The sequence below is a fragment of the Lemur catta genome, chromosome 5 (genome assembly GCF_020740605.2).
Source record: "Lemur catta isolate mLemCat1 chromosome 5, mLemCat1.pri, whole genome shotgun sequence".
NCBI classification, from domain to species: domain Eukaryota; kingdom Metazoa; phylum Chordata; class Mammalia; order Primates; family Lemuridae; genus Lemur; species Lemur catta.
Genome location: NC_059132.1, coordinates 75960630 through 75986590, shown reverse-complemented (window position 1 = coordinate 75986590; position 25961 = coordinate 75960630). Strand labels below are relative to the sequence as shown.

Here is a 25961-nt window from a genome sequence, read left to right as displayed (position 1 = left end):
GTCCCAGCTACTTGGGAGGCTGAGGCAGTAGGATTGCTTGAGCCCAGGAGTTTGAGGTTGCTGTGAGCCAGGCTGATGCCACGGCACTCTAGCCCAGGCAACAAGAGTGAGACTCTGTCTCAAAAAAAAAAAATTTTTTTTTCTTTTTTTGAGATAGAGTCTTGCTCTGTTACCTGGCCTAGAGTGCCGTGGCGTCAGCCAAGCTCACAGCAACCTCAAACTCCTGGGCTCGAACGATGCTCCTGCCTCAGCCTCTGGAGTAGCTGGGAATACAGGCATGCGCCACCTGGCTAATTTTTTCTATTTTTAGTAGAGACTGGGTCTTGCTCTTGCTCAGGCTGGTCTTGAACTCCTCACTTCAAGTGAATCCTCCTGTATCGGCCTCCCAGACTGCTCAAAAATCTTTTTCTTTAAGCCACGTGGCTCAGTTTCTGAATAGCTGGGCTGGCATTGCTGGTAACATCCCCTGGTTCTTATGAGCATATTTTTGTCTTGTTGAATGATAATTACTGATCATGATTTTTTAAAAAAACTCTCTTTGAAAGCACACAGCAGGATCACCGCGTAACTCTGGGTGATGGAAGGACACCACCAGCATATTCTTGAAGGATGATTGATGCCAACTATTTTTGCTAGCAGTTAAACTAGAAAAACCTTGGTGATGAGTAATAATGCAGAATGATAGTGTATTGTCATTATGCTGAAATGTTCAAGTGTTTATAAAATGTCTCGGGACCAAAATGACATAAATTTAAATTCCACAAGTTATAAATAATTTGGGTTCATGCTTTACTCTTCAAGCTTTTTAGTAAATTCTATTTAGTCTGTAGAAAAGTCTCCTCTCTCTCTCTCTAAAGTATTCTAGATATATAATGAAAAGTAGTTCTTTCATAACAAATATAAATGTAACACAAAACACATACAGTACTTACACAATCTTTTCCTGTCTACTTTGATAGAAAAGACTTCATTTGATGGTTACATACTGGCTAGTAAAATGAGTAACACGAATTTTAAAAGTAATTATAAACAATTTGGCAATAATTCCATGAGATAATTAAACTGGTTCTTTCTAGATGCTAGCCACCCCATGAAGCACAAAATGAATTTTTAAGCCAACAGGTTCTCACCTGGGCTCCTTTTGGTCACTTCCACCCAGCCCTTCAGGAAGGTTACAGAAGTGAGCCCTTAGGCCGAAAAAGGGGAAGAAGAAATGCAGCTTTTTCTCTTATGACATACTCCAATTTAATATAAAAATTAATGCTAAATAAATCTAGATACTTTGAATGGACTAATGCAACAAAATGAAACTGAGCCAAGTATAGGACCTAACACAGGATCTTCATCCAAGCAGATGCTTAACAAATGTTTGCTGAATGAACGAGTGCATGAATGAGTTATTACCGACTGACCCAGTAAATTACAATCCCCATTACATCATGGAAAAATACTGTTTAGCAAGATTCATAGCACTTTCATGTACATTCTCTCATGTACAATCCCATGAGTTAGCAGGGAAAACATTATCATTTCCAGCTTATAGATGAGAAAGTCGAAGCTAGACACATCACAAAGGAAGAGACAAAGAAAAGAATAAAACCTGGTTCTGCTGACCCTTTACATACATTCTTTCTAAAACACACACACATTGCTTCTTTCTAATAGGACTTTCTAAAATACCAGGTTTTGGAGGTGAGGATAATTACTCTTCAGGTACACACATGGATCATGTTTCTCTTTAAAATCCTTTAGAAAACCCAACCCTTATCACATGATATTTTAACTATTTAACTGTCTGTACCCCTCACTAGACTGTAAGCTCCCTGAGGGTAAGAGCAACACCTGCCCTGCTCACTGTTGCACCCTCCAACACAGCACAGTGTCATTGAGCAAACTGATACTTACTAAGCAAACAATTACTAAATAATTACTGAATAAATAATTTACTCAGTAAATATTAGTTGCATCTTTTTCCACTTGAAATACAAGAAGAGTTCCCAAGGATGAGATTCTCAAAGGGTAGGGGGTGAGGTTCCTATAGGAGGTCACTCAGATGCCAAATTAGCATAGTCTCCTTCCTCGTATATTTGAGGGAAGAAACGTGGTGGTTTGCAGAGATGAGGCAGGGGTAAGGGGCATAAAATATCATATTTTCCTGTAAAGCCTCTGAACTCATGCTAAGGAATTTTACACATTCATTTTAAATCACACTATTCTAGAGTAAAATGAGGGTTTTATTTGACTTCTCATCGACTCATGCAGGTACGGCGTATGATGAATTATTTAATTTGAAACAATTCAACTGTAATTCTTTCATCTCCTCCCACATCTTCTGAGTTTCCCTTTGTTCAATGACTTTCTTTAGTAGCTGGCAAAACCAGCTCCTGGCTTCTAGTCAGCAAACGCTAACAGTCAGGGAAAAATAACCCCTGTATTTTAAGAAACCATCTTCAACAGATGCTCTAAACTCATTCGGGATTATTTTCTAACACAATATTAGAGTAACACAATAACTCACTCACAGTGGGCACACAGTGAAGTTTTCAGGTATGACAAATGTCAAATATGTCAACTTTGGAAAACCACAGTAGTGAAAGGGCATTTTCATTGAAGAGGAATCATTGCACCATTTAAAAGGCCTGGGCTTCACTTCTCTAACCCTCCATCTCTTCAAGAGTAAGGATGATTATATGTTGTCCTGGTAATTTGGCTCTTGAGGTGTAGGGGCTGGGCAAGCTCTGATTTGTACATTTGCCCATTCTCTAATTTAAATGCTCCCATCATGGCTGGTTTCAGTCTACCGACACGGAGTCACCAAATGAGCCAGTATAAGCTGCCTCCCGTATACCACACATTACATTGTAGTAGGTATATGATACTATAGGGTTATTGGGAACTGAAAGTATACTACATCTACTAAGGATTTTTTTTTAATTAAATAAATAAATTAATTAATTTTTTGGAGGCAGAGTCTTGCTCTGTTGCAGTGCAGTGACGTCAGCCTAGCTCACAGCAACCTCAAACTCCTGGGCTCAAGCAATCCTCCTGCCTCAGCCTCCCGAGTAGCTAGGACTATAGGCACATGCCACCAATCCACCTAATTTTTTCTATTTTTTGTAGAGATGGGGTCTCATTCTAGCTCAGGCTGATCTGGAGCTCCTGGCCTCAGCAATCCTCCTACCTCGGCCTGCCAGAGTGCTAGGATTACAGGCGAGAACCACTGTGAGTGGCTTAGGAATTTCCATTTGTACCAGGCACCCAGGGCATTCTGATGCAAGTGGTTTATGGACGACATTTTGAAGAACACAGATTTAAAGAATACAATCCCAGCTCCTTGTCAAGACAACATAACCTGATTCTGCTTGTATCTCACTCACATAATGTTCCAGGACAATGGAATCATAGTGCCACAAACTACCCAGTTTCTCACCTTCATGCATTTGTACCTACTTTCCCTTCATCTAATACATTCTTTTCCTCCTTCAATTTGATAGACTTTTCCTCTTTCAAAGCCAGTTTAAGTTGAGACATCATCTCTGGGAACCTTAAGTCCCCTCTACCTACCAGCCTCCTTCCCCATCCCACCCTGACTTCTGTGCCTTGATTCTTACTGCAGGTACTACATTTCTTACATATCTGTCCTCTTCTAAACGGTGGCCTCTTCTACATCAGAGTCAGAATCTCGTCCTTTTTATACCACTATCTAGTGTAAAAGATGCTCAAACAACAGAGTAACATCTAACGACAGGGCTGGATAGTGGATAGGGAGATGAAAATTTGAGTTGAAATTACCCCCTGAAAATCCTTTATATTGCCCAGAAAGTGATATTCACTTTTATAAATCTATAAAATTAATATATGTAATTTGGGTTGTTGTATGAACACTAATACATATTTTATGAAAACTATGTGTCTTTTAAGCATGAACTCAGTGCCAAGAAGAAGCTCAGTACGTGTAAGATCAGCTGAGGGAACAGCAGAATCATGGTTGCATCTCACATGTGTACATAGTTGGATCTGAATGATTTCTGAATTGTGTGTCAGTCTTCAACACATGCACAAAGTGATTGTTCAAATCACAACTATTCTATTATCACACATACCTAATGAAGTTCTAAAACAAACGTATAACTGTTTAAAGAAAGTTGAACTCTTCTAATTATACTATAAACTCTACCCATTTGTAGCCAAAGGTACAGACGTTGAAAAGACAAGTGCTTAGGCCGGCACTAATGTTGCCTAGCACAGTCCCGTGCATGGGAGTACATGTGAATGACTGTCCAGCGGCTGCATGCATTGCAGCTTAGTCTGTGTGTTCCTGTGCCTCAAAATTGGAGCCTGACAGTGGTGAGGGGGAAATTAAATCATGAAGTAGTTGTGATTTGAACCTATTCAAACAAGCAAAGCACTTCCACAAAGTATTCTTCCGTGTATTGTTGAGTATTATAATTGATTAAACACATCATCCTTCACCTAGGGGAATTTACAATCTTGTCAGATAATAAGACCCAGCCATAAATAATAATAATCACAGTGTATTCTAAAAGAGAAGATGGTATTTAAGGGAAGGATAAAATTGGGAAAAGAATTCACAGACGAAGGTGCCCATGTGTAAGAGCACAGAGGGTGTACAAGGAGCAATGTGGTCTCCAACACTGATTTGTCCAACTTCATCACTTTTCAATTCCTCTGGACTTTGCTTACCCTATATGGGATGTGTCTCCCCAGACATCAATCACCTGTCCTTATCCCTTCACACTGGTCCATCTGCCTAGGATGTTATTTCCACCTGTCAACTCAGATAAATCCTACTCATCATTGAAGTTCTGGTTTAAATTCCTTCCCATTTCATAGCTTTTCATCACCTAAATTATAGTATTAAAATTAGTTGCTCATACATTGGTCATCCCAAACTATAAGCTCCTTGAGGGAGCAGATCTCATTTCTTTTATCTCTATATTCCCACCACCTAGCACAATGCCTGGCAGACACCAGGTGCCCTAGCAATATTGAGCTGTATTGTTGCATAGTGAAGCCTTTGTTTTTTGACTAGACACTGGATTAGAATGTAAGGTTAAAGAAGAATACAAAAATAAACAAACGAACCCAATTTAGGAATAAATTTAACCAAGTTGAAAGATCTGTACATTGAAAACTATAAGACACTCATGAAAGAAACTGAAGACTACACAAATAAATGGAAAGATAGATCCCATGTTCATGGACTGGAAGAATTAATATGGTTAAAATGTCCATACTATCCAAAATGATCTACAATTTAATCCTTATAAAAATACCAATGATATTTTTCACAGAAATAGAAAAAGCAGCCCTAAAATTCATATAGAACCACAAAAACCCCCAAGCAGCCAAAGGAATCTTGAGCTAAAAGAACAAAACCACAGGTATCATACTACATGATTTCAAAATCTACTTCAAAGCTATAGTAATCGAAACAGCATGATACAAGCATAAAAACAGACACATAGACCAATGGGATAGAATAGAGAGTTCAGAAATGTACACATTTATGGTTAATTGATTTCACAAAGATGCCAAGAACACACAATGAGGAAAGGTCAGTCTCTTCAATAAATGGTGCCAGGAAAGCTGGATATCCAGATGCAGAAGAATGAAATCAGACCCTCATTTCACACCACATACAAAAATCAACTTAGAGTGCATTAAAGGTGTAATTGTAAGACCTGAAACTATAAAACCACTAAAAGAAAACATAGGGGAAAAGTTCCATGACATTGATCTGGGCAATGGGTTTTCGGCTATGAATCCAAAAGCATGGGTAACAAAAGCAAAAATAGATAAATGGAATTATATTTCTAAAAAGCTGTATAGCAAAGGAAACAATCACCAGAGTTAAGAGAGAGAAAACCTACAGAATGGGAAAATATATTGCAAACCATACATCTGATAAGGGGTTAATATCCAAAACATGTAAGGAACTCAAACAACTCAATAGTATGAAAACAAATAACCTGATTAAAAAATGGGCAAATGATCTAAATAGACATTTCTTAAAAGAAGATATACAAATGGCCAACTAGTATATGAAAAATGCTCACCATCATTAATTATCAGAGAAATGCAAATTAAAACCACAATAAGATATTACCTCACACCTTTAGAATGGCTATCATCAAAAAAGCAAAAGATATCAAGTGTTGGCAAGGACATAGAGAAAAGGAATGCTTGTACACTGTTGGCGGGAATGTACATTAGTACAGCCATTATGGAAAACAGTATGGAGGTTCCTCAAAAAATTAAAAATAGAACTACCATATGTACCAGCGATCTCACTTCTGGGTATATCTCCAAAGGAAATGAAATTAGTATGTCGAAGAGATAGCTGCACTCCCATGTTCATTTCAGCACCATTCACAATAGCAAAGTTATGGAACCAACCAAAGTATCCATCAACAGATGAATAAAGAAAAAGTGGTATATATATATGTACAAAGTAGAATATTATTCAGCCTTAAAAAGGAAGGAAATCCTGTCATTTGTGACAACATGAGTGAAACTGGGGGACACTATGTTAAACGACATAAGCTAGGGACAGAAAGACAAATACTGCATGCTCTCACTTATACATGGAATCTAAAAAAATTGAACTCATAGAAACAGAGAGTAAAATGGTAGTCACCAGAGGCTGGCGTTGAGGGGATAGAGGAGATGTTTGTCAAAGAACACAAAATTTCGGTAAGACGAAAGGAATAAGTTCAAGAGATCTACTGTGCAGCTTGTGACTATAGTTAATACCAATATGTTATATAATTCAAAATCGATGAGAATAGATTTTAAGTGTTCTCACCACAAAAAAAAGTATGTGAGGTAATGCATATGTTAACCTGATTTAGCCATTCCACAAAGTATATACATATATAAAAATATGTTATATACCATAAGTATATGTAATATTTATCAATTAAAAAAGAGAAATAGGCCAGTAACCCATGCTTTTCTTTCTGCTGCTACATACCTGAGGTGTATAGCATCAGCATCAGTTAGAGACTGAGGTATGCCCCTTCCCCATTCATATTTTGAAGTGCCAACTCCCAGCACTTCAGAATGGAACTGTATTTTGGAGAAGAGGTGAGGAAGTTAAAATGAGGTTGTTAAGGTGGGGCCCTAATCCAATATGATTAGTGTCTTTCTAAGAAGAGGAAGAGACACCAAGGGTGCCAGCCACAGAGGAATGACCATGTGAGGACAAAGCAGCAAGAGGGTAGCCACCTGCAAGCCAAGAACAGAGGCCTCCGAGGAAACCAACCTTTCTAGCACCTTGACCTTGGAATTCTAACTCTAAAACAGTTTGTTTTTTAGAACTGTGAGAAAATAAATGTCTGTTATTGAAGCCACCCAGACTATAGTATTTTGTTATAGCAGCCTTAGCAAACTAAGACAGCATCTTTACTTCATTAATAAACTCAGACATCAGCCAGGCGAGGTGGCTCACACCTGTAATCCTAGCACTCTGGGAGGCTGAGGGGGGAGGATTGCTTGAGGTCAGGAGTTTGAGGACCAGCCTGAGCAAGAACAAGACCGGTCTCTACTAAAAATAGAAAAATTAGCTGGGCGTGGTGGCGTGTGCCTGTAGTCCCAGCTACTCGGGAGGCTAAAGTAGGAGAATCACTTGAGCCCAGGAGTTGGAGGTTGCTAGGCTGACACCACAGTACTCTAGCCCAGGTGACAGAGCAACACGCTATCTAAAAAACAAAATAAAATAAAACAAAAAAACCTCAGACATCATGCTGCATGCTAGGCACGGCTATGAGTTCTTTACAAATGTTTAAACATTTAAACACCTCTCCACTAGTGTCAGTGGGTCACTATAGCTGCATTTCTCAATGGGTAGGAGGGGAGAAGAGTTTATCCCCTTCCCCCTGGGGTGGGGGCTAGGGGCTCAAAACCAATATAGCTGAGGGGGGGGGGATACCCCTATGAGACATGCCTCTTTCTGTAGGTGGGTGTCAGAGGTGGAGATGGTAATGATTAGTAATAACAACATAGTAAAATCTTAGCTGCCACTGAGTACTTATCGTACATAGGCAAGTGCCACGCATATTATAAGAATGCTCTCTCATTTCATCCCTACAGCAATCTTAAGATTTAGGTAATATTTTCATTCTCTTTATTTTACAGAGGAGAAAACATGGTTCAGAAAGGGCAAGCCAATGCCCAGCTGGTGAGAAGAATCAGGATTCAGACCCAGATCTGAGCCTTTTGCCACTCTGCACACTGCGTAGGGAAGACAAGGGTCGCTTGGCTGGGGATGTGGGGGTGGGGACTAGAATAGGAGAAGGAATTTAGTCTTAATGCAGGAAATCAATGGGGAGCAGCAAGTTAAATTTTTTGAAAAGAAAAGGTAGTAGGGAGAATCTAAAAGCTTTAATAATTACATATGCCAAAACAATAGCTCTCATTTATTTAGCTCCTCCTACATGTCAGGCATTATACTCAGAACTTAGAATAAATTGTAAGACGCAGATATTTTTGCATTTTCATTGTCTGGACTTGGAAATTGAAGTTCAGGGAAGCAGAAACATCTGTCCAAGGCTCAAGTAAGTGGTGGAACCGGAGTGGCAGACCTGGGAGGCTTCCAATCCTACACTCGCCCCAGCTTGTCTACTCTGCTTTGGGGTGTAGCAACAATCTCTGTACCTACACTGCACATATGGCCAGCGAATGTGTGAGGGCCTCCACACTCTGAACAGACAAGTTACATATCACACCACAGTCTTTACAAGATTCAGCCTCAACTATTAGCATAGAACAGCTCTGTCCAAGAATTTTCCAAGGAGCCTTAGTTTCCAAAGTTGCTCCATGGAAAAAAATTCTATGGTCAGAAAAGTTTGGAAGTGCTGCCTGTTATCCCTCTCCTGCTGCAGAGACTTACAGCACACATTAGCAGATTCTAAAGGTCCTGAGAAGCTCTGCAGTAAAAAATCTGCTTCCTTCACTTAACCAATTTATTCGAGCTACAAAATTGTTTTTCTACATGTGGCAGTTAATATGCTGTGCCTCACCCTTTTAGAGACACTGCAATGTAAGACTGAAGAGGGAGAAAGAGAAGCATGCTGGAACTATTTTCCAAAACCAACTAAAATGCAGACTTTTTCCCCCCTTAAGAAGTATCCAGCACTTTGTTGTTTACATTTTGTTTGCTTTCTACTGAGAACATATGCAGTTTTAAAAAAAAAAAGAGAGAGAGTCACAATAAATCAGGAGGGAAGGGCTATGTGCATTTCCAACTCTCCCAGCTCATTCTGCACCTCTTTGGCTTCCACCCCAAACCGGCCCCAACTTCATTTTCTTCTCCAAGTTTCCTTCCACCCAGCTTCCCCTCTTTGGGGCTGCTCTCCAGCTACACACAGCTGAAGGCGATGGCTGCCCCTCACCCCCCTGCAATGCAGAAGCAGTGACAGGGAGACACCAGGTACAGCTGGAGCTGGCAGATTTCAGAAAAACGCCTTAGCTGGGAGATAAGGCTCTCTCTACCTGTGGGTTAGCCAGTGCTCTAAAGACACGGGGAGTGGGGAGAGATTGCCAATATTCCCATTAAAATTTCCAGATTAATGTGTCATTTTTCTATATCTCTTTTTTGCTTATTTCCAGTTTGTGAATTTCTACAACGCAGCGTGTTAAAAAGGAGAAGGAGGAGCTGCAGGAGGAGGAAATAACATCTCTGGAGGAGACTACATAAACCCACCTAATAAATCATATCCAATTTTATATCCCTGTGTCTCCCAACACCTTCGGGCAGAAGCTGCAATGCTCCCAGCTACAGCGCCACCTCCCCCGTCACCCCTTACCCAGAGCCGCGCTCAGGCCGTCCTTACCCACTCGAAAGATCAGGTCATCCTCGATGGGATTCTCTTTTCGCTTCCCGGTGCTGTACATGCTCGCCGGTCTTTTCACAGCTTTCTGCTTCACGTGGCCGCTTCCCGGGGACTTGACGCGCCTCTTCACGCCCTCGGTGGTGGGGGACACGTCAGCCGAGCGGATCACCTTCAGCTTGAACGGGCTGCCTCGGATGTGCTGGTCGTAGAGTCTCAGGGACAGCGTGAAGTCCCCCTCCTTCTGCACGGTGTACAGAAACTCGTAGGTGCCGTTCTTGTTGTCCAGGATCTCGCCGTCCGCCACGCTGCCGTCGGGCGTGCTCAGCTCGGCCGTGATGTAGGCGTTGCCGGTTTTGCACAGCTCGCCGTCTTTGTCCTTGGTCGTTATGGTGACGGACATGGGCTGCCCGATGACGGTCTGCCGCAGCCCCTCGCCCGTGGCCACCGTCTCCGAGGCCACGGCGTTGGTGGTTAAAATCGTGCCGAGGTTGTGGATGGACTTCTTCAGCCCCTCGGTTTCCACGATGAAGTCCAGCTGGTCGTTCTCCCGCGGGTGCAGGGGGAAGTCTTGGTCGGCCAGTTCGTTCAGCTTCTCGCTCATCTGCTTCTTCACCAGCAGCACCTCGGTCTCCGTGCCGTGGTTGAGGGCCTGCGCCGTGAAGTTGCTGCAGCTCTTAATGCTCTCCTGGCCCTGGAGCAGAGTGTCCAGCTGCGACTGCAGGACCTGCGGGAAACCGAGGCCCGGTGAGCGCTTCCCTCCGACAGGGCGTGGGATCCGCCCCGGGACGCGCCCTCCCTGCGCCTGCCCACGCAGGCAAGCGGTATTTCAGTTAACCCAGCGAACCCAGTTCTAATGCAAAACCCTAAACTGCATTCCCAGTCCCCTGCCGAGTTTCCCCTTCTGCCCCGCCTGCTCTCTCCCACACATGTATTTCTTGGGTCACGTGTTTTGGATAGAGACAAACTGGAATGTCATTACAAGTACTGGCAAACGAATTGCTATGCCTGACATCTGAAATATTCATTACTCTGTTTCCTATAATGTCCAAAGCTCCACCGTCACCACCTAAAGGAACAGAAACTAAACGAATGAAACCTTACCGGGCATAAGATTTTCATAAGATTTTCATCCCGGGTTTTGAGAATGCAGAGTTAAACAAAGGCTGCATACAGTCAGTGTTCATTCTGAAGTCGACTAACAGGTTGGTGTAGGTCAGAGAGCAATTAAGAGACTATTTCATATTACAACTGAGGAAGGGAAACAACCCAGTTTAACCCTAAATCCTGAAAGTATTATTCAACCTTGCCTTTTGTAAAATAGTGAACTGGTACATAGGTCACAGAATCATAGAGTTTTGCTGAAAACAGGAAAGAAAAAATAGCTGGATATTCCATTAAGTGAAAAATAGTTTACTATATACAATGGTGACACTTAAAGACCCATTTCTGGAGGATGACTGGAGTCTTACTTTGTGTTTGAGGCCATAGTTGACTTCTAGTTCCATAAGCAGCACACTCTTGCGCACATTTAAAGTCTTCTGGAGCTCATCAAAGGTGGAATGGATGTCATCCACAATGCTGGCCTTTTGGTTGGTTAACTGATGAATGATTTCTGAGATGAACTGAAGAGCAGAATCTATTTCTGGGAGCCTGGGGGGACAGTTGTTACAGATGATTATTTAACCTCAACCCGGAAATATTCTAAAATCTATCCAAACACTGTATTTTGTCAAAAAATTTTTTTCGATGCCTTTCATCATTTTTAAAAAAAGTAACAACCAAAGAACAGAATGAATAAGACAGGAAATAATTACTTCTTTTGAGAGAAGAGACTTTGAGGGTCTACGTCTATTTCAAACTATCTTCATCTAATTTGAATAATTGATGGGACAAAGACTTGAAGCTCTCTGAAAAGCCATTCTGGCCAGATAGTTCTTTGTTGCAGGGGGCTGTCCAGTGCATTGGAGGATGCTTAACAGCATCTTGTCCTCTACCAGATGCCAACAGCACCCCAGCACACAGTGTGACACCAAAAATGTCTGCAGGGCAGGCGTTGCCAAATGTCCCCTAAGGGGCGTAATCGTCCATGCTTGAGAACCACTATTCTAGATGTATAGCTGTAACATTTTCCCCAGCCACATAAACAGCTTTTCCAAACTCAAAGTTTCCCGGGAACTTCTCCTATGTTTCCAAGTTCTTTTAATTAGTATAGAATAACCACTGTTCTCACTATGGCTATGGGTGGAGAGATTTTCTTTTTTTCAGCTGGCTATTTCCTGTCTTTGGGTCTTTCTCGTTCACCACACTGCTACTCTGTTCCTTCATTTCCATGCCAAAGAAGGAGCCAAGAAGCAGAAAAACATGAGGAAAATTGAGCAATCGCTGCTCAAGACTATTTTGCTGGGCTCAAACAGAAAGGAGCCCATCCGATCACAGCAGACACAGTGGGCCTGTGAGTTAGGAATAGCAGCTAACGAAGGCTCCCTCCGGCATGAATTCAGAGAGCATTTTCTTTGAGCGTACTTTAATTCACTGACTCATACTAAGGTACTAAAACAAAAATGTCACCACTTGCAACATAAGGAGGTTGGAATTTTACCAAGGGGCAGGGAACAACTTTCATCACTCACTAGTTATGATGACAGACCCATAATCAAAGGAGAACTTATTCGTGACACACAGCTTGACACCTCAAGGGTAACATGAACCTACCATTGCACTAACACAAGAGACCACAAGGCCAGGCCTTGTGCACAAGCAGCCAGTGGGGACCTGGGGGAGGGGTGCCGCACCTTTTGTTGACAGCATCCAGCTGGACCTGGAGCGAGGCCTTGTGCTGCTCCACCACGTCCTTGAGCGGGACCGTGGGGTGCTCTGCATGCTCCCCCTCAGTGCACTCCCGACACATGGCGGTCTCACAGGACTGGCAGTAAAATTCCATCACCTGCAGGTAACACAAGAAAAGTTCCTGGTTCTGGGCCACAGGTTGAGTGCTTACTCTGCGCTAAGCACTTTCCTTGCATTCTTTTATTCAATTCTCATGGCCACCCCAGGATGTCAGCATTATTGTGCCTGGCTTCACAGGAGAAAAGGAAGGATACATTTTTACATGACAAGTCAAACAGTTGGAGCGGACCCCAAAGTGCTGCTGAGCCCATAAAACCAGCTTTTTGGTGACCACCGTCCTAAGGCAGAACCATGTAGGGCTATGGTTCTCAGGACTTTTTGGTCTCAGGACCCTTTATATTCTTTATAAGTTACTGAGGACTCCAAAAGATCTTTTGTGCATGTGGGTTTTATCTACAGATATTTGCCACATTAAAAATTGGAACTGCAAAAAGCTTAAAGTATTTATTGATTTATTAAAAGCATTAATAGAGCCAGGCACAGTGGTTCATGCCTGTAATCCTACCACTCTGGGAGGCTGAGGTGGGAGGATCATTTGAGTTCAGGAGTTTGAGACCAGCCTGAGCAAGAGCAAGAGCGAGGACCGCATCTCTACTAAAAACAGAAAAAATTAGCCAGGCATGGTGGCTTGCACCTGTAGTCCCAGCTACTCAGGACGCTAAGGCAGGAGGATCACTCGAGTCCAGGAGTTGGAGGTTGCAGTGAGCTATGATCAGGCCACTGTAGTCTAGCCCCGGTGACAGAGTGAGACTCTGTTTCAAAAAAAAAAGCAATAATAGGCCCATTAAAAGTTGATGTAGATAATGTAATTTATGAAAAATAAATACATTTTTCAAAAAAAGTTTTTGTGAGAAGAATGGCATTGTTGTCCATTTTTATAAACCTCTGCAATGTCCGGCTTAACAGAAGACAGCTGGATTCTTGTGTCTGCTTCTGCATTCAATCTGTTGTGATAGCACATATCATATAGCCTCTAGAAAATTCCATCGTACACTCTTGAGAGAATGAGAGTGAAAAAGGCAAATAATGTCTTCATATGATTATGAATATAGGCTTGACCTTGTGGACCCCCTGAAAGGGTCTTAGGACCCACAAGGGTTCCTGGACCACACTTTGAGAACTGCTACTATTTGGATAACAGACAAGCTAGACTGAGCAGTTTGCATCCTGGCTCCACCCCTTATTTAGCTGAATGACCTTGGGCAAGTTATTCAATCTCACTGTGTCTCAATTTCTGCCTCTGTCAAAAGAAGACAGTAATAGTAACCTAATTTCACAAGGCTACTCTGAGGCTCAAGTAGGTTAGTATGCACAAAGAACTCAGATGACACCCGGTGCCGGCACATAATAAGTTCTTAGTAAGTAGGAGATGCTCTGATGATGCCGCTGCTGCTCATGACATCATCTGCTTACCTAAAAATAAAACCACCTTATCCGGATTATGATGAACTCTTAGTAACAATGTAACATAAAGCCAGAAAATTAACTTCCTCATAAAGGCATTCCCCTATTCTCTAGGCTGGAAGTAACATCTTCCAATTTTGAATTCCCTGAGCACTTTTCTTAACATATAACACACATACAGAAAAGGGCATAAATCCTAATGCAGCTTGTTGGATTTCCACAAGGTAAATGCACCCACCAAAGCACTTTTACTTATACACCATTTATAAAATATTTATAAGATTTTAAGTTCCAGAGCACAGGAACTCTCCCACTCAGAGCCTAGATAATACCATGCACTTAGCAGGTATTAATAACATTGCTGAGTGAATGAATGAGAGGAGGCTTAGCCATGACTTGGGCGGCAAGTGCAAGGGCAACCGAAAGGACACCCCCTTCCTCATTAAGACTCACTATTTTATGTGGTGCTTCTGGGGCTCATTCTCCTAGGAAAAAAGCATTCAGTTCACTGATACTACATGTGTTTTGGAAACAAATCTTTTCTGGTGAACCAAATTCAGATAAAAGTCTCTCAAACCATCTCCAAGATAATTTAAAATTTTTGTGGCATCATGGTTTGAAGTAGGCACATAGTAAGTTAGGGGTTTGAAAAACGCTGTTTTACTTTTGTCATATAAAGACTTAATTCCATGTACTTTACTCGACTTAATTCCACGTACTTTACTCCTCTGCTGACCTTTCAGGAATAGGCTTGAAACATCAATTGGGAGTTTCCTTTATCTGTCCTCTGCTCAAAAACATTTCTCTACACATTCCATGACATTTGCATAATTTGATGCAATCCAGCAGAAAGCTCAGCATATAGAAGCTGTCCAATGATTATTTGGCAAAAGACTATGTGAGCTAAGGGATCTCTCCAGTGACTCAGTGCCCTCGGAGGGAGGACTACTTTGGGCTGCATTTGGGCATTTTACCATATTGCTTGCCTTCATGTTTTCAATAATTAGAATGATCTAAAACTATATTCAATATCAGATTAAAATTTTCCTATCATACAGTTTTTATAAATCATTTCTGGAAAAGTAAATACTTGGTAACAATATATAAGCCCCATATCATAAATATTTACTCATTATTTGCAAAAATGCTTAATCCAAGATATTTCCTGTTTTTCAAAGGGCTGGCGGAAGAGAGGATAACAGAGCATTCTTCACTAAATTCTGAGATTTCCTTTAGAAAATCTTCATCCCTGGGGATCTGTGGAACATAATTCCTATGAAGGCTGAGGTTCTTTGTTACTTTGGCCTCAGCCAAAGGTGGTTCGCTTTTACCAGAACATTTTATTTCTACATTATATGTAACTAGGTTAGTATTTAATAATATTCCATCTTCATGATTGGTGCTTTTGAGGTCCCTTTAAAGTAGGCTATCACTGCCAGTCATATGTAGCAGAGGAGAGACCAAAAACAGAATCTGAGAAGACTTTGTCCCTCAGGTTATTCAGGGCACTGGGGCTACTGTAAGTGTCTGGACTGGGGGAATATGCCACATTAACTGTGCCTATTCCATCCACTTGCACACTTCCCAAGTCAATAAAGGCTGGGACTGAGTTTCCACATCCTCCTTGGAAGAAGGGAGCATGGCCTTATGTCTAGAATGGGTCTAGACCAAAGGCAAATTTTATGTGAGAATCAGTGTCCATATTGTATTTAGAAGTCACTTCTGTGCATCAAAGGACACTACTAAGAAAGTGAAAAGGAATCCTACAGAATAGGAGAAAATATTTGTTAATCATATATCTGATAAAGGTGTAATAACAGGAAAATACAAAAAAATCCCTACAATTCAACAACAAAAAGATAACCCAATTTGAAAATAGACAAAGGGGCCTGGCATGGTGGCTCAAGCCTGTAACCCTAGCAATTTGGGAGGTGGAATTGGGAGGATCTCTTGAAGCCAGGAGTTCAAGACTAGCCTGAGCAACACAGCAAGACCCTGTTACAAAAAATTAACAAAATTAGCTAGGTGTAGTGGCGTGCCCTCGTAGTCCCATCTACTGGGGAGGCTGAGGCAGGAGGATTGTTTTAGGCTAGGAGTTCCAGACCAGCCTAGGCAATGTAGTGATACCTCGTCTCTACAAAAATAAAATAATAATAATAATAAAAAAGTCAAACATAGAATTACCATATGACCCAGCATTTCCACTCCGAGGTATATACCCAAGAGAACTGAAAACATAGGTCCACACAAAAACGTGTACAAAAATGTTCATGGCAGCATTACTCATAACAGCCAAAAAGTGTTAACAACACAAATGCCCATCAATTGATGAATGGACAAATAAATTGTGGTATACAATGGAACATTATTTAGCCATAAAGAGTACTATATATGCTACCACTTGGATGAACCTTGAAAATACGCTCAGTGATAGGAGCCAGACTCAAAAGGCTACATATTGTATGATTCCATTTCTACCAAATGTCTATAAAAGGCAAATCCATAGAGACAGAATGCAGACAGGCGGTTGCCAGAGGTTAGTGGGAGGGAATAGGAAGTGGCTGCTTGATGGGTGTAGAATTTCTTTTTGGGGTGATGAAAATGTTCTGGAATTAGATAGGGGTGATATTTGCCTAACTTTGTAAATATACTAAAAACCACTAATGGTACACTTTAAAACGGTTGAAATATTGAATTTAATGTCATGTGAATTTTACTTCAGAAAACAAAATTGACTGCAGCTTTGAAGAGACAGCAGCAGACCTGGGTCATTGTCCCCAGTTCCATATCCTAAGTGTGTCTTGGGAAGCAAAGAGCCTGAAATCATTTTGAAGTGTCAACAGCTAGTCATTCTCAAAGGCTGGTGCTGGAGATCTGACAGCTCTGGCTCAAGCCGAGAGCGTGACTCCACCGAGCTTCTCCAGCTCCAACGAGATCATGCTGGTGCTCCCTGGGGCGGGTGGGCAGGCCAGACACCAGGATGAGCTTACTGCTGTTGGCGGGTCACACACCCTTATGTTCAGCAGAAGAGGAGCCTGGCAGGACCATACGCATTCCCAACATAACAAAGGTCAGGGTCTTGCAGCCACCCCTGAAGCTTCTTGGGGGCATTGACAGTTGATTCTGGTGGGGGAAGTGGGGACTTGTTAGTGGCATTCTTAATGAGGACCTCTCCTTTGCACCTCTTAATATCCTCGCTAGTAAGGCACCTGCACAAGCAATAACAGGGTTTATTGATCGTTTCCGTTCCTGGGACCAGGAGGCATGAGCTCAAATGTCTGCTTTAAGTGCAAAGAACCTCTTAGCTCACTGACCATTATTTCTCTTTTTCTTTTGTATTTAGACAATGCCGCTGTGGCAGTTTAATTAGAAGACAGATAGTGTCGCAGCACTTAAAGATGACAAGCATTCATCTACACGTGCTAATCAGCACCAGGCGGTTAGGACGACAGCACCCTGCTTTATTGTTAATTACTCTATTTTATTAACCTTCAGAAGCTTGGGTTGTTTTCAAAGATTTACCCAAGGCAACTAACTGCAGCAGTTTATCCGGAGTATTGCCTGCATTTGGCTTGAATATGCAATGAGGACCCCTGTTTCAAAGCATCAGCAGTGAACTCCTACAATCTATAATCAAACAATGGAATGATTCAAGACACACACTGCCAATTTTCCAAGCCCTCTTGCTCCCTAATGTTGCACATTTTGATTATGTTTAATTTTTAGTATAATACAAAAATTACAATTAACATTCTTATATCAAATCTTTATCCTCATCTCTAGCTATTTCCTTAGAAATATTTCTGTTAGTGGAATTACTGGATTCAAAGATGAGAAGTTGCATAAAATATTCATTATATTTGCCAAATTGACATAAACTTTCTGAAGATCAATTTACGCTTTACCCACAGCATATGAAAATGTCTCACCATACATATGTTCATTAGCACTGGTTATTATCGTCTTTCAAAACTTGTAACTAATTTCAGAAGATTTGATTATTTGTAAACCTTAACATTTTTTCTCAAGATTATTAGCCATTTATAAACCCCTGTCAATTTTCTGAGTTCTTTGCTCATTTTCTTTTGTGATACTCATATTTTCCTTAATTTGTGCTCTTACATAATAAGAATTTGCTGGGATGTTTTAATTAGGAATTTTACAGCTACTACCATAAATTGAGTTATTAATAGTTTTCTTTTTGTTCTATCTTCACTAGATTTTGGTATCAGCTTTGTAAGTGTATCATAAATGAATTGAAGGCTTCCTATCTTTTCTTAGGATCCAGAAATTTATACGCTATGAAATATATCATATTTTGTCATACGTTATTTTCTTTTATGTATGTGTTCCACATTTTGTTTTGTTTTTCTTTTCCTAACTCCTTGAATTGCATTCTTTTTAAATAAAGGAAAATACTTAAACCTATAAAATTTCCTGAGTATAGACTTTGCCCTATACATACGATCGGTAAGGATTCCACTTCCAATATTTTGTAAATAGCCCAATTTTGCTATTTTTGATTAAATAATTATATGCTTTTAGAAGACATTTAGGGTTTTTTCCATAAACATGTGTTACTAATCTAATTTTAATGCATTGTGGTGTAGGAACTTGGTTTACGCAATGGAAAAATATAGTGATGCTTTCTTTGTGATCTTGTATAAGATTAATTTTAACTGCTCAGGTTCTCACAATCTTAATAGCTTAGCTTAACAGATTTTAGCATATGCCTTTTTATTTGTGGGAGGCAGATTCTCAAGTGAAAGAGTACTGTCTTCTCTGAAATTTATCCTCTCTTCTGCAGGCCTATGATGCTATTCTAGTTCCACTTCCTATCTTCTCTCATTTGGACACCTCAACAAACCCAGAATTGGTTTCCCAGCCTTTGGTCCCTGCTACTCTATTCCTCCATAATGTCACTAAAATACCCATCTCCTGTTTATAGGGTTTTAATGCTTCCGTACTGCCTAAGGAATTGAGGTCAAATGTTTTCTTAATGATATTCATGGGCTCGTCTCTCCCCATCTACCATTCCCGCTTATCCCTGCAATTCTTCAGCCCGCCTGTGTCTCACTCTCACCTCCTCTGAATCCATGACTCTAGCTGGGAGTATAGTTAACACCGTCCCTGCTCTCCTGCAGCCACCCTGAGCTACAAGCCATTGCCTGAATTCTATGACTTTCTCTATTTATTTATGGAGGTAATCTTTCCGACTGTCGGTATTTCTCATTCTACGTGATAGCCCCTTCACATCCCTAATATGTACCAAGGTCTACAGTAGGTCTCCTAACATTTCTATGTCTTCACTTCTCTAGAAGTCAGGTCTCCAGAGAGCACCATTTTAAGAAGGTTTTAAGGGGATTCTTCAAGGGGACTTTAAGGGGACTGTTGTACCTGATAGAAATGCCTTCCCAGAAATAGTAATTGGAGTGTGAGCTCCAGGCAGAGCCAGCCTCAGCATTCACTAAGAGCCAGTGTGAGAAATGGTCATGAGAAGGCACTGCTTAAAGTTCTTTTTATAAAATTTACATGGTAACTCTCCCTTGGAGTACAATGTGTAGAAAAGCTCATAGTTATTAATAGCCTGGTGTGATTTCAATTAAATAATGACAGATATGTAATCCACTGTGTCGCTGTTTTATTTTGGCTACCAGAAGGCCCAGGATTGCTATTCCTCCAGGTCTAGCTTTTATGATGTGTCAGCTAGCTTTGTCACTGTACCAGCCTGTTTCTCCACCTATAAAATGAAGGTAACTAAGACCTACTTTGTAGAGTAGGGTTTAAGGAGCCAAGTATGGTGTCTGGCAAATTTGTTGACAAATATGTATTGACTGACTTCCATATATGCATTGATTGACTTCCATGTAGATCCTAGGGGTAAAATTAACAGGTCCCTGCCCTCCTGGAGCTCACTTTCTAGAGGAAAGGCCAGAAGACCAATAAGTAAAGAAATACATGGACGATGGCAGACAGACCATGGTGAGCACCGTGGAGGAAATAAACAAAGCAAGTGATGGAGGGCAGCTGGAGGTAGCTAGCCTCAGATAGCACAGTTAGACTGCTACGTGCAGGAGAAACACGCACTGACGGTTCAAGGACGAGAACGAGCTAGCCACAGCAAGAGGGAACGGAGCACCTCAGGGAGAAGGAACAGCCAGGCCCTGAGGTGGGAAACCACTTGGCAAGTTCTGAGGCCACCGAGGCTACAGCATAGTGGGCAGAGAGAATGGTGTGCGATGAGGTAGACAGTAGTATGTCTAATAATAATTGTTTTGCTCTAATGATCGCTTGTTTGACTTAGTGGTTTTATTATCCTTGGGCCTTTTATTATAAGCATTTTCAAATACTTTTGAAGTGGCCAATAGATAAAGAATAAGGTGAATAAAGTCCTTAATTAGAAATAATTTTAACAGCTAACATTTATCAAGAGCCTGCTATGTGCTTTATATGACTTAAACATTTAATTCTTCCAATAGTCCTATATGGTAAATACTATTATGACTTCCTTTTTACCTATGAGGAAACGAGACACAGAGAGTTTAATAAACTTGCCAAAGCTGGGAATAAGTTTAAGAGCAGGATTTGAATCCGGGCGTCTGACTTCAAAGCCAGTGTTCTTAGACACATGACACAATGCTGCCTCTTCGGGTTACATGGCTATTGTGAATCAGTTATTTGATGGTACATACAGGCCCTTCTTGAGTTTGTAATAGTTATTGCGCTTGCTAGAAGCAAGAAATATGTTTGGAATTCATGATCCATAATCTACTACCAGAGATTCACATAGCTTCTAATTCTATTTATTAACAATGAATAGGGTCTAATGTAGCATGAGAAAAATTGCCCTCACAAGAAAAATAAGACTCTAATTAACATCTTAATAATTATTCTCAATTTACAGAACTTATCCCTTATTAAATCTTTATCTGTAATGTATTACATAGATGTTTATGTGGGTCAAAATATACCCAGCCTGCAAATAGCTACTAGTTTGCCCTCCGGGGGATAACAACAATATGTGTCAAGCAGACACAATGAAGACTGATTTTATTATTTAAATAGCTCTGGTCAGAGAAGGGGAGCCGGGCCAAGAAGTCTCAGGACTGGTAAAAATCTTTTTTATAATAATGGAGTTCTCTTTCCATGTGTAATCAATCTGTGATGTGGCCAAAGCCTACCCAAGGCCACAGCCGTCATGCTCCCCGGCAGCATCTGCCACCAAGTCACTTACATTGCCATCATGGTTTGGGCAAGACAGAGGCTTTCCAGCAGCCACAGCGGTGACCGTCTCCAGGATGGAAGACTCCTCGATGTTGCTGCCTGGAGTTCGCTGCAGCACGTCCATCAGGTTTGTGATGAAGAAGTTGTTCTGGAGAGCGGCCACCCCTTTCTCGGGCAGGATGGAGGTCTGGCGGCACACTGGGCAGGAGAGGGTTAAACTGTGGGCCGGAATGTAGTTCTGCAGGCACCTGGGGCAGAGGTAGAGGCGGGAGGACAGTTTAGCACGGGGCAGCTCAGGGGACAGGACTGCCCCTTCTTGAAGGTATCATATGTGTGTGTTCTCAGCAACTACACGGGCTGCCTGGCAGAAACTCCCATTGTAATCTCCTTTACTAGGAAAATAACATTTCAGAAACCAAGAGGTGACCTGTACTCACTCTGCTCTTGTCAACTGATCAGGCAAAGGATTATACTCAAGGAAAAAAAATGTCATTGACTTTTGTGTTTTCTAGAGCCTGGGCACACAAAGTGTGGTCCATGGACTAACAGCACGGCTCCCTGGGGAGCTCATCTGGGAGAAATGCAGACTCTTAGGCCCCATCCTGGACCTGCTGGATCAGACGGCCACGCGATTCCTACAGGCGTTCAAGTCTGAGAAGCCCTGGTCTACAATATCTAGTGTGGGCTCACACATTTGTGGACTTTTACTTTTGGAAGAAACATGTCAAATATTTTTGTTAGCATTGAAGCTCTTTTTACATACAAATATCATGTAATATCTGACTAATATCATCATCAGACATTAAAAACACATCAAAGTGGAGATGTTTGCTTGAAACAGGGATGGGACACCCAGAGTCAGAGCCACACTGTCTCTTTTCCTTGCCTCTCTTCTCAACAGGTGTCAACTTTATTCACTTAATTAAAGGAATGTGTCACTAATAATGACTAACATATGTGCCGCTCACTAAATTCAAAGTACTTCCACTAAGCCTATAAAGTAGGTACTATTATGATTTCCTTCCTTCCTTCCTTCCTTCCTGCCTGCCTGCCTTCCTTCCTTCCTTCCTTCCTCACTCTGTCACCCAGGCTACAGTGCAGTGGCATAACAGCTCACTGCAGCTTCAAACTCCTAGGTTCAAGAGATCTTCCTGCCTCAGCTTCCCTAGTAGCTGGGACTATAGGTGTGCACCATCGTGCCTGGATAATTTGCTTTTATTTTTTTTAGAGATGGGGTCTTGCTATGTTGCCCAGGCTGGTCTCAAACTCCTGGTCTAAAGTGATCCTCCTGCCTCAGTCCCTCTCACTACAGCACCTTTGCATATACCTGAAATTCTTTCTTTCTACTCACTCCCCTTTGTTTAGCTAATTTTTATTCATTGTTGGGGTTTCTGCTTAATCATCACTTCTGCAGGGAAGCCTTCCCTGCTGAGGGCAAATTCCCCTATTATATGGTTTCCTGTATACTTCTGGTGTATAGCACTTGTCACTGGTTTAATTTCACATTAATCTGAGGGATTAGGGGGTTAATGACTAATTCTTCCACTAGGCTGTAAGCTCCATGAGGCCAGTGTTCATGTCGGGTTTTGCTCTCCTTCAAGTCCTGTTGATGGTGTTTTGGAATATGTGGGGCTAAGAGAGTGACTGTGAGATGCTCCCCGAGTAGCCAGTGTGGATGTCCAGCAGAAGCCGGACGTAAGCCTCCTAGGGCTCCCTCTCCTGACAGTGGGACAGCTGTGAAGTTCTGTCTCTACCGCTACAAAAATTTCCCATTTTAAGGAAAGTTGCTAGCACTTTCAAAAGGAAATAATTTCAATGTGCATGATGCTAGAACCATTTAACACATAGCATTCCACAGGCACTTGCTATGGTAGGATCTCCCAAATCTCCACCCCTGGCTATTGGATGGGGCACAGAGGTGGGTTGGGCTAGACTCAATGGAGAAAGTGGGGCAGACCTGTCAGAGCGAGGAAATAGGACCCAAAAAACAGACTGACTGGGTGCTGAACTCTGGGGAACGGGCAGTTCTGCCAAGCTCAGGCTGAGTGGCTCTCAGTGTTCTCCATGGACTGCCGGCCAGGCTATGCTGAGGCCTACCACATGTACGCAGCTACACGCAGACAATTAGTTGGTATTTGTGTTTTAGCTATACCCATTGTGGGGAGGAATCACACCCTATTTAATTGTTTTGGAATACGAATTATAAAGCACTCAAGCCAAAGAATAAAATAAAAAGTATTAGTGCCCTGTATACCACCACTAAAACAAACAATCCCCCCATATTGACTAGGTGTGATGGCTCACACTGTAATCTAAGCACTTTGGGAGCTAAGGCAGGAGGATCGCTTGAGCCCAGGAGTTCAGGACCAGCCTGGGCAACACAACAAGACCCCAAAAATTAAAAAATTAGCCAAGTGTGGTGGTGCGCACCTATAGTCCCAGCTACTGAAGAGGCTGAGGCAGGAGGATCGCTTGAGCCCAGAAGTTTGAGGCTGCAGTGAGCTATTATTGTGCCACTACACTACAGCCTGGGCAATAGAGAAAGATGCTGTCTCTAAAAAAAGCCCCCAAAACCCCATATCAATATACATGTGCATGGAGACACACACACACCCCCAAAACAATAAAAAAACCACAACTACCAGTAACAAATCTGCCATCTCCCTCCATTCCATCACTACCACCAAAAATGTGGTTATTCTTTTGCAATTGAGACCTTCTAAAGTTAATCAACTCTAAGAATGATTAATCAGCTAACAAATGTATGGCAAATGTAATCAGCATAGATTTGAATCCATTTGAAACACTGATTTCCTGTTCTATAATAGCAACGGAAGCATATTAAATAATAATATAAAATGTATTTAACAAAATGCTATAAAACATAATTACCACATTTGTTTTTTAAGAAAGACATATAACCTTACTAGGGAAATACTTATAAATAAGCCACAGATAAACTAAGACTAACAAACTTCTTATGCTTAATTGTTTATATGATAAGTTAAAGAATGAGTAAAAGTGTATTTTGATAACTGATTAACAACTCCTCCAAGAAAAAGTACCCTATCAAGAAGGATAAAGAAGTATATTTTTGGCCAGGCATGGTGGCTCACGCCTGTAATCCTAGCACTCTGGGAGGCTGAGGCGGGAGGATTGCTTGAGGTCAGGAGTTTGAGACCAGACTGAGCAAGAGCAAGACCCCATCTCTACAAAAAACAGAAAGAAATGATCTGAATAGCTAAAAATATATAAAGAAAAAAAAATTAGCTGGGCATGGTGGCACATGCCTGTAGTCCCAGCTACTCGGGAGGCTGAGGCAGGAGGATTGCTTAAGCCCAGGAATTTGAGGTTGCTGTGAGCTAGGCTGAAGCCATGGCACTCTAGCCCAGGCAACAGAGCGAGACTTTGTCTCAAAAAAAAAAAAAAAAAAAAATAAGTATATTTTCATATACAGTAAATTACATAGTCAGATAATTTATTATATATATGTATATATATAGTTTTTTTCTTTACCTAAAACATCATAGTGTTCAAATGTGACATTAGTAGTATCTAAAGTATCTCTGGAAAGGAAGCTCTGACCTTTGAACTAACCTCTCATATACGCAGATGTTTTACTTGATTTGTTATATGGAGGAAATGATAGATTTTTAATTGGCCCTCTCCTGTGGAAATGAATCAGTAGTTACTGGATTGCTTTCTTCCACTTGTAATGGTTTGAAATAAAGTAAATTATTGGCAACTCCTGATTCTGGTTTTTTGATGTCTATCAGAAGCACAAGAGATTTGCTGTCTCCCAAAAGGTAACTGCAGAATTCTAGGAAAGAATCCAGTGGGAGGTTGTAGGAGGGCAGCCCTTCTCCAAGCACAAAGGAGGCTTACCTCTCGCAGAAAGTGTGCAGACAGGGGAGAACCTTGGGATTCTTGTACCGTTCCAGGCATATACTGCAAATCAGAAACTGCTTGTCAATCTGACGCACCACAGGACTTGGGATGCTGGTGCCTTCACTGGCCATCCTAGACCACTGACATGGGGGGCCGGCTGTCTTTGACCCTGCACGCTGCTGCTGTCAGACAGAAAACCAAAACGGAAAAATATATAATAATCTGTAAGAGCAAGTCATTCATTGACTCTTTCACTACAGGCATCGTGTTATAAATGCAGGTATAAGTCAATGTTAGTGACCTCAAAATGACCATAGCCAACCTTTATTGCTGTAGAAGGACTATAGTGAGCTCCCTGTTGTTTGTTTTGTAAATCAATAAAGTAATTAAGCTGGGCACAGTGGCTCATCCCTGTAATCCCAGCACTTTGGGAGCCTGAGGTGGGAGGATTGCAAGAGGCCAGGAGCTTGAGACCAGTCTGGACAACATAGTGAGACCCTGTCTCTATAAGAAAATAATCACATGTTCACCACACCAACAAAACAAATTAGAAGAGGGTGTGTTGTACAAAGGGATATGCTTGCTGGGTTTCAAAGCAGTGGTGACTGAACGGATAAATACTTATATAGCTCTGTCTGTACATGCCTTCAGCCATGACTATATCTGAATACATATTAGCCT

At 41.5% G+C, this 25961-nt stretch overlaps 1 protein-coding gene across 3 annotated transcripts in view; it reads right to left on the bottom strand.

The window, feature by feature from the left end:
* The window catches only part of TRIM2 (tripartite motif containing 2), an 85585-nt gene that overhangs the window by 21166 nt on the left and 38458 nt on the right, over positions 1-25961 (bottom strand). For 2 of the 3 annotated variants that reach the window (XM_045552133.1, XM_045552134.1), the window contains exons 2-6: positions 25278-25462; positions 21403-21640; positions 12650-12801; positions 11327-11507; positions 9858-10581 (exon numbers count right to left, since the gene is read on the bottom strand). In XM_045552133.1, coding sequence (XP_045408089.1) covers positions 9858-10581; positions 11327-11507; positions 12650-12801; positions 21403-21640; positions 25278-25411 — 1429 coding nt within the window. In that variant the 5' untranslated portion in view covers positions 25412-25462. The remainder of the gene's footprint in view (positions 1-9857; positions 10582-11326; positions 11508-12649; positions 12802-21402; positions 21641-25277; positions 25463-25961) is intronic. The other variant, XM_045552135.1, reaches the window with a different exon arrangement.